This window comes from Colletotrichum phormii, assembly GCF_030913505.1.
Source record: "Colletotrichum phormii strain CBS 102054 chromosome Unknown BDP81scaffold_11, whole genome shotgun sequence".
Taxonomy (NCBI): domain Eukaryota; kingdom Fungi; phylum Ascomycota; class Sordariomycetes; order Glomerellales; family Glomerellaceae; genus Colletotrichum; species Colletotrichum phormii.
Window position 1 is genome coordinate 1391364 of NW_026851453.1, and position 9416 is coordinate 1400779.

General features: G+C 53.2%; 3 protein-coding genes across 3 annotated transcripts; 1 reads left to right on the forward strand and 2 right to left on the reverse strand.

Moving 5' to 3' along the window:
* Positions 1-853: 853 nt before the first annotated feature.
* Positions 854-3661, forward strand: BDP81DRAFT_489739 (peptidase S8/S53 domain-containing protein; the record flags this gene model as incomplete). Its single annotated transcript, XM_060595264.1, has 2 exons — positions 854-2184; positions 2252-3661. 2 exons carry the CDS (start codon positions 854-856, stop codon positions 3621-3623), a joined length of 2703 nt encoding a protein of 900 aa, XP_060444946.1. The 3' UTR covers positions 3624-3661.
* Positions 3200-4405, reverse strand: BDP81DRAFT_472189 (glycoside hydrolase superfamily; the record flags this gene model as incomplete). The annotated part of the gene is made up of 3 exons (XM_060594606.1): positions 3200-4071; positions 4126-4226; positions 4390-4405. 3 exons carry the CDS (start codon positions 4403-4405, stop codon positions 3700-3702), a joined length of 489 nt encoding a protein of 162 aa, XP_060444947.1. The 3' UTR covers positions 3200-3699.
* A 3359-nt stretch (positions 4406-7764) lies between these two features.
* Positions 7765-9416, reverse strand: BDP81DRAFT_429511 (family 88 glycosyl hydrolase). The gene has a single exon (XM_060590522.1). It carries the CDS (start codon positions 9358-9360, stop codon positions 8194-8196), a length of 1167 nt encoding a protein of 388 aa, XP_060444948.1. The 5' UTR covers positions 9361-9416; the 3' UTR covers positions 7765-8193.

Genomic DNA, 9416 nt, shown 5'->3' on the forward strand with positions numbered 1-9416 from the left:
ACACACTTGCCCTGTCCGGGCTATCTAAAATACTCCAAAAGTTAAGGTAGATTAAGCTCATGGATGCGCGCGAGTTTAAAAGTGCCACACCCGGCAGCTAAAACTGACAACGGCCCCGGCTTCATCGGCTAGGGCGGGGAGAATCGAAAGATAGGGATATCAGAGCACATCGAACAATATCCAGGATGTAGATTAATCTAAGCTCGCCTGTTCACCTTGTTTTTGTGACGTGCTCCAAGACTGTAGCGGCGTGCGCTCGGCCCACTGTGATATTTGAATACGACCTGCGGCCCCACGACCTTGAGTTCGGTTGTCGGCCGACGGTGACTGTCGCATTGCGGTGTTGGAAGTGAGTTGGGGTTGTCTCCAGCTCACGGTCTCTATCATGTTAAGCCCTGATGCCCATGCTGAAGCTGACATGAAGTTGGCCCAGTGTCTCTGGATCTCGTCTCGATCCGTACACCTACTACTCAGCCGATTATGACAGTAGGAAAAACAGACAAGATGTGAAAGCGAGGATATCTTTGCCGGCTTGGCAACTATCAAGCAACATAGTTGTCATTGTAAGCTCAGGTAAAGATCTCCACGAACCCCAATGGCCCAGAAATTTCGCTACCCATTCGGGAAGGTCCCAATTTCTCGTATTCACTCACGATCCGTCGCCCGTCACTTGCAGGCTCGCACATGTGTGTTCCCAATCCCGCCTCCAAGTTATCGAGAGCACTGGGAAAAAATCACCTGAGGATTATTATTGTATATATACGCTCACGATGTGCTCACTAGCCTCTTGTGATGGAATTCCGGTTGTCACCGACGGTCATTCGTTTCAATTCCAGCGCCCACCGCCACCATCATGAGGTTCTCCTCCAACGCTTCCCTCCTGCTGGGGCTCCTGGCCTCTGCATCGCACGTCGTCGTTGCCGCCGATGATGCTGCTGCACCCGCCGTTCCCGCAGTCAACGAAGATGCCTTCGTCCAGGGCGCCTACATCGTCGAGCTCAACGGCGAGCAAGACCCGGCAGCGCTCTACGACGAGCTGCGTTCCGACGGCTTGGCCGTGAAGCCCCGCCTGGACCTCAAGTTCGGCCTCTTCAATGGCGCATCCTTCAGCATCGACAACGCCGGCGAGCCCGACATCACCACCGCCAGAATAGCAGATAAGCTCAGCGTCAAGGGCGTCTGGCCGGTCCGCAAGATCAAGATGCCCAAGCCCGTAGGCACATCCATCGGCCGCAACGGAACCGCCTCCGGCGCCGCCCTCTTACGCTCTCTCAAGGATCGACGCGACGAGGCCGCAAAGGATACTTACAGCACCCATGTCATGACGCAAGTCGACAAGCTTCGCGAGGCCGGGTTCACGGGGAAAGGCATCAAGGTCGCCATCGTCGACACGGGCGTGGACTATAGACACCCGACCCTGGGAGGCTGCTTCGGCGAGGGCTGCCACGTCGCCTACGGCTGGGACTTTACGGGGGACAATTACTACGAGAGCTCCGACGCGCCGACGCCTGACGCGGATCCCATCGATACCTGCCAGGGCCACGGCACGCACGTCGCGGGCATCATCATGGCGCAGGAGAATGAGCTCGGTTTCACGGGCGCTGCGCCGGATGTCACGCTTGGCGCGTACAAGGTTAGCGGATGCGCTGGGTACACGACGAGCGAGATTCTAGTGTCTGCTTTCTACCGCGCCTACGAGGACGGTAGCGATGTCATCTCGTGCTCTGCGGGCTCTGATTCAGGTTGGGCGAGCGACGCTGCTGGTGTCGCTGTCTCGCGCATTGCTGAGGCTGGTGTCCCTGTCGTTGTTGCGGCTGGCAACTCTGGTAACTTGGGTGTCTGGGCTGTTGCCTCGCCGGCGTCTGGAAAGGCTGTCGCCGGTATTGGTTCCGTTGACAACACTATTTTGCCTAACCTCATGACCCGGGGCTCGTTCGTCAACGAGTCTGGCGAGTTTGACTTTGGATGGGCTGACAGCACCCCGGTTACTACTGCGAATGTCACTCTTCGTCTGTGGATTGGGGGCGCCAATGTGACGGCTTGCAACCCGATTCCCGCAGATATTGACTTGACTGATTCTATTCCCTTGATATCTATGGACGCAGAATGTCAGTCCGATGTTCAGGCCGCGAACCTCCTCGCCAGAGGCGCGCAGTACATCCTCTACTACCCTGCCAGCGAGTCGTAAGTCTAGTTTCCCTCACCAAGGTGAACCTACTGTCTAGAAGTGTGATTGCTAATGGGAGGTCAGTAGGATCTATCCCCCGTACGTCTATACCGAGGGCATCCTCGGCATCGGGATGGTCATGCCCCGCCAGGCCCAGGAGTGGAAAGCCCACGCCGAGAACGTCACCATCACCATCGGACCCCCCGAGACCTCCGGCCTCTTTGCCGAGCCTATCACAAACGGCCCAACCGCCGGCTACACCAGCCCCTTCTCCAGCTACGGCCCGACTTGGGAACTCGACGTGAAGCCCCAGTTCACCGCCCCCGGCGGCGGCATCCTCTCCACCTGGACTTGGGACCAGGGCGAGTACATGGTCAACCCGGGCACCTCCATGTCCACCCCTTTCGTCGCCGCTGTCTACGCTCTCGTCGGTCAAGTCCGCGGCACGCTCGACCAGGAGACTCTCCGATCCGTCATCGCTGCCACGGCCCAGCCAAAGGCCTGGAACGACGGTACCGTTGCTCACGATGACATTCTCGCTCCTGTACCGCAGCAGGGTGCCGGCCTCGTGCAAGCTTGGGACGCCGCGCACGCCACCACGATCCTTGGCTCCACGGGCATTTCCTTCAACGATACGGATCACTTTGTCGGCGAGCACACCTTTAGCGTGAAGAACACGGCTGCCGAGGAGGTCGCCTACAAGCTCGGCCACGCCAAGTCCGTGACGGTATACACCTTCACCCCGGGCGAAGCCCAGCTCAACGTCGCCCGCGCCCCGCCCCCGACCGTTGACGAGTGGGCGACCATCAACTTCGAGACCGACTCCCTGACCGTCCCCGCCGGCGGCAGCGCCGAGGTGAAGTTCACTGCCGTGCCGCCCTCTGGCCTCAACGCCACGCTGTTGCCCGTGTACAGCGGATACATCACCCTCGAGGGAAGCAACGGCGAAACCCTTTCCGTGCCGTACCTAGGCGTCGGCGGAAGCATGCGTGACACCCCTGTCCTGGTACCCGGCCTCGGCCTGAACGGGGTCTACCTCTCCTCTACGGACAACCACTTCCTCATCCCCGTCGCCGCAAACCGGACTTTCACCATCCCTCGGCCCGGGACCATGGGAAGTGCCATTTACCCCAAGATGGTCGTAATCCCGACCGTTGGTACCACGGATCTGCACGTCGAGCTCGTGGCCCTCGGCAGCAGCGGCAACTCTACGCTCAAGGTCACCGATGTCCTTGGGTACCCGACCCTCGGCCCATTGCCGCAGTCGCCCGTTACGTACGCGCACAGGTTTGGGTACACATGGAACTTTGACGGCTTTTTGGCCGATCGGACTATTGTGCCCGAGGGAAGCTATGCGTTTATTGCGCGCGCGCTGAGGATCTTTGGAGATGCGAGCAAGGAGGAGGATTGGGATGTTGTTGAGACTGTGCCGTTCATTTTGAAGTATCTTGCATAAATGCATAGCCGCGGGTCTGATTCCCGAAGAAGATAGTATATATTGCAAGCCTCATTACATCGCAACTTTCCCAGACTCAAGCTGCCATGTGTTCCTGCACGAAACTAGCGTAGTCAAAGATTGCCCGCTTGTAGAAACGCTCTTGGGTCGTCTGGTTATACCCTTGCACACCGTACTTGTCATCATACTGACCCCATTCCCAATTGTCGAGATACGACCAGCCGTAAAGCCCCTTGACGTGGACATTTTCGATGTTGATTGCCTTCAGAACCTCATTCAGGATGGGGACGTAAAACTCAGACTGCGCCAGGTCACTCCGGATATGATCCGTTGACATGTCGGAGGCTTTGAAAGCAGGGAGACCGAACTCTGCGATCGTGATGCCGTCTTTGGTAGGATAGGTGGCCTGCAGGAAACCAAGAATCGCCCGGACGTGCTCAGCTGGCACCTGATGATGTTCAGTCAGTTGCATCCTGACAAAGACGAAGGGCCCATCACTTACCGCAGGCCTGTCGACATTGCCATGAAAGTTTGCCTCCCACCCTCCTGGCGAGGGGGAGGTGACGGTGCACTCGGGATACAAAGGATGCTTCGAATCAGCAGCTGTCGGTATACACGTCAGCAGGGCAACCGTACGGTTGGAACGAAGTGTTAATAATGGTCTATTATTGCTACGTCTGGAGGTGGAAGGAGGAGATTATGGGCAGAGCCCACGATCTCCCAGAAGTGGTATATAAGTGAAAAGGCCGTTTATAAGTACCCATACCGCCTTCTAGATCCATCTTTTCTACCGACTACTTAGAGATCCAATACTAATAGTTAGTTTTTTAATTATAAGTAAAAAAGATAGTAAATTTAGGGCTGGATTCTATAGTTAAAGTCGAGACTATAGAATCTAGGGGTAATATCCCCTTGTTACGAGCAGGACAAGGCAACCAACTGTGGCACAAAGCAAAAGCTTCGATAATGATGACTCCGGCATCATTGTCCCTTGTTCTGCATTATATAGCTACGCGCCCACAGTGACAAGTTTGTTACGACCCAACATGCATGACCAAGAACAGGGCCTGCCCCGCAGGCTCGCGGCGGTTATAATACACCACATATGCAGGAGACAAGGGACACTAGGCACCCTCTCACGGAACGGAAGAACTATGGTACAAGTCACGTGATGATAAGATAAGACATGAGCGGCCATGGTGGGGCCATGAGCGACCATGGTGGGGCCATGAGCGCTCATGCCAAGTAATGAGCGCTCATGCCGAACGATGAGCGCTCACCCGATCAGAGGAACTGATCATTGACAAGGGATATGTTCAGGACCAGGACTTGTATATAGGATGGACTCGAGCCGGACTCTAGGACAGACTTTCCATAGCTCTTCAGCAATTAACTTCGTATCAGGATTAACATCCGCTTTCAGCTACTACCTTGACAAGACTACGATTGATCACCGAAGCCTTACCTACCCTTACGATTGACAGACATAGTTTCCTTGAAACTATTCCACGACTACGATTACTGTTACCAGTTCCGCAGCCTCAACTTCTGCAAACTACCCCTACGACTAGCTGGCCGTAACAACGGGGACCATCGCTTTAATAGCTTTGGTTTGTATCGCGTCTAGTTGGTGTAGTAGACTACTAACCCCGTTTGAGATAGTACGTCCATTCTTTATCCGGCTCTTGCCGGGCTACTATGCTTTAGATACATAGTACTAAGTAGGTAATATATAAGAGGTGATCGCTCGACGAAGTAAGTACGTAGGCGCGCCCCAGATAGTGTTCCCTAGTCCCTGTAGTCCATTAACTACTTAGTATGCTTTTGTAGAGAGGTTTCTTACGTGACTCTTAAATATGAGTTTACGGTCGAAGTGAACGCCGAGCCAGCGTAGAGAAGAGCCTTCTTTGATAGCCTGGACTATATAATGCCTCCTATCCGGCAAACCTACTATGATTAATAGGTTTCCGTCTTTTCGTCTCTTAGTAAAGTAGATTAGTTCGGACTTATCAAGGTCAAAAGTGATTCCTTCCGTCGCGCCCTATCCTAAGGTTTCTTTCCATTCCTTAGTTAGGATATTACAGTTATTCTCTAGTAATGTTAAGCTTGCTAAGATAGCGACGTTATCGGCGTAGCCAAAACGAGATCGCTTCCTTCCTAGGCGAGCTATACCTAGCTTAAAAAGAGGTTCAATATAGAGCATAAACAGAATAGGAGATACGGGTGAGCCTTATGGTAGTCCGCATTCGAGACCGAAGACGTCTCCTACCTCCCCATCAAGCCTTATTCTTGCTCTCCTTCCGGTAACAAAACTTGAGACCCAGCGTACGAGGTTCTCCGGCCATCCTTGTTCGCAGAGGCGTCGGACCAGTCGTCCTGGGAGCACGGCGTCGAAAGCCCCTTTTATATCGAGCGTAAGCATAGAGGTAACCAGGCCTCTTTGCCAGGCGCACTCGATGTCGTGGATGGCCGCTGCGATGAGGTCGCTGCAAGAGCGAAGAGGGAGTGCTCCAAACTGTTGATCGTGCAGAACACGATGTTTAACTGCGATCCAGGCAAGTCGTCTGGCGATGAGTCTCTCCAAGCCTTTTCCGAGGACGGCCAAGAGCGCAATTGGCCTATAGGAGCGCGGGAGTGTCTTGTCTCTTTTTCCCGGTTTTGCTAGGATCACGAGAGTTGCTTCTTTAAAACAAGTAGGATGCCAACCCTCGCGTATACACCCGCTATAAAGTGAGAGGACAATATCCTCAATAACTGGCCATGCTATTTTCAAAGCAGTCGTAGTGATTCCGTCGGTCCCAGGAGTCGTGTTTCCCGCGGTGAGAACCGAAGACCGTACCTCGTCCTTCGTAACCTGCGGGAAAGGAAGCGTAGCTTGCCTTTGTAGGACTGGGCTTTCTATTGGTATGTCCTCGGAGATTGCAGCGTTTCTAAGGAGGACGCGGGTAAATAAGTCGCGCTTCTCTTTTGGTTGTGAGACAAGCGTGTCTTGGTTGTCTACATCTCGGAGTGGCGGGGTCTGAAAGGATCCTGTGGCTTTGTGCCAACCGACCATTTCAAATATGTCTTTGCTTGAGGAGGCTGAGGAGATCTTATCTTTCCAAAAGGCATCCTTGGAGCGTTTAAACTCGTAGAGGAAGTCCTGTTTTAGAGCTTCGACCTCCTCTTCTTCCCATTGGCAGTTCACTCCGGCTGCGCGGAGTCTTGCTAACATCGCTCGCTTACTCGCATAGGCTCGGTGTTTACGTGTGCAGCTCTCGCTCCAGTATGGTCTCCCTGTACCTTTCCCGAGCGTGCGCTTTGTGGAAGCCGTGAGTGCTTTAATAAGACAGTCCGTAAGCTGTTGTGCTAGGAGATCTAAAGACTGTGGGTCTTGGATGTTGCTTGCAGTGCGGCGTATGGGTTGTAAGTTGCGTTTAATGATGCCGAGGAAAAGCTCCTCGTCCATCGTGTCGAGCCGAAACCTTCCCGGGGTCTGGCTGATATTCGTAACTGTGGGAACAAACGGCAATCGCTAGGTATACACGGAGCCGAGCTATGTCACGTGTCTTCGGCACGTGACACACCTCAGCTCCCTCCTTCCATATCACGAGCCTTCGCGTTTAGATACTCTCCTTAAAGACGGTAGCCTGTAATATAGTTTAGATTAGTATAGACCATGTCGGCATAGCGCCCGGCACGTCCTTTTGTTACCAGACGTTAAATACATCATCATCATCAAGATACTCTCCTTAACAACAATAACAACAACAAGAACACCAGATTAACCCAACGATATTGCTACCGATCGCGATACCAGGAATACCTGTGTGACTAACCTGTGGTACACGCAAACCAACAGTAACAATTCGTTGAATCTGCCTGAACAGAAAGATGGACTGAATCGCTTTTTTCTTTAGCAAGAGGGCTGCCATACTCTCCGGAATATCAAGCCATTGGGCATAACATCATCGAACCATTGAAATCACTGGTCTCCTGAATAGAAGACGAGGTACATCGGATTCCGGACATTTAGGTACATAAGCTTTGCAGAGTGGGTAAGATGGTAATAAAACTCGTAGCTACGTGTACCTTACTTTCCACGCAGGTGGTAGAGCGGTGGCTGGCAGGCTACACTGCAATCAAAGTTAATTCACTTAACTCGGGCTGACGTGTGATGCATTGCGTCGATACTTGCATGTACGCTAAGCACTATTCTCAAAATGGCTCTCGTAAGCTAGGCAGATACACCATCTCCAGCCAATTCCTTGCGCGCAAGATATCAAGCCCCTGCATGTCACGGTTCTGGTTGAGATGTGTACCCTGAGACTCTTGGCCTCTCACAAGACTAGCTAGGCACACAAAATACTCGGATCTGGCATTCAGGCCGCTGTATTGAGGTAATCGACTCATGGTTGAACGAGTAGTTCAATGCTGTGCCGTAAAGGACATTTATTTTGAGCTGCTTGCATGCAGCATGACGTGCAACCACATCACATTTGCTTAACGATGTTGCAAAATGACTTCGATTAGAGGTGTAGAATGTGGTTACATTGATTATCTGGCAGTGCAGCAACATGGTCTTATTGCCCTACTTCCTCTCTACCTCGAGAGATGCCAGGACGAAGGCTGATTCTCCGAGAAGACTATTAGGCAAAAGCGGCTGATGAGTGTAGTATTCGTAAGATGCTGTAGAGTTGAGACTGCACACAGCGACGGTCTTGTTGTATCCGATCGTACCGTTTCCAGTGTCGACAACAAAGTTTCGGGTGGTGTAGTCGTAAGCCTTCAAAGCTGCCTTCTTGAAGTCCACCTTCGAGTTCGACAGAAGCCCAAGTCTCTCGCCCTTGAGCATCGAGAACATGAACAAGGCCGTGCTGGAACTCTCGAGGTAGTTGCCGCTGCGTCCAGGGAACGTCGTCAATTGCCACCAAACTCCGGTCTCAGGGTCGGCGTAGCGGACGAGAGACGTAGCCAATTGAGTCGTCATGTGTTGCAGTTGCTTGCACAAGGCTTTGGCCTCGTGCTTGTCGGCGGGACAGTCGAGGGCCTCCCACGTCTGGACTAAACCTGCTACAAACCAGCCCACGGCGCGGCCCCATACATACGGGCTCGCACCTGTCTCTTTGTTTGCCCAAACGGAAGTCTTTGAGTAGTCGTATCCGTGGGCGACCAAGGAGGTGTTCTTTTGGAAGCAGTGCTCGTAGAGCAGTGAAACCTGCAAGCTGATATCGGTATAGTTGGGCTGGGGCTGCGCAGCCATGAATGGCAGCACTGAGAACATGCCGTCCAGGTAACTCCATTGAGGGTAGACGTAGTACCAGAAGCCTCCAACGGGGTTGCGAATTTGAAGCGACAGAGATTCGTTGATCGCTTTCGATGCTGCCGACGCCGTGTCCGAAATCGTCGCGATTCCCGACTTGAAAATGGCGTTGATAGCGTTCGCTACTGAGAAACGGTCTAGGGGTCGGGTTGCGACGTAAGTTGCATTAACCAAGTTGGGAGTCCCCTCGTTGAGAACTTCCTCCAAGTAAGGCACATATTGGTCCTTGAGGTCCGGGTACTGCTTGAGTGCAGCCTCCATGGCGATGGAGAGAATGCCCGTTTCCAGGAAGCTGCTTGATTCACCGGACGAGATGATGCCCTGCTTTCGCGTCTTAATGCTGTCGAGCATCCATGTCGAGTATCGCCGGTCCTCGCAGTTTGCGGCAGTCGCCAAGCCGCAGAGGGCCAACAGCCGGATCGTGAAATGACGCATGTTGGGAAGCACGATTGATCACGAAGGTGAGGAATTCGAGATCTCGCAAACGCTAT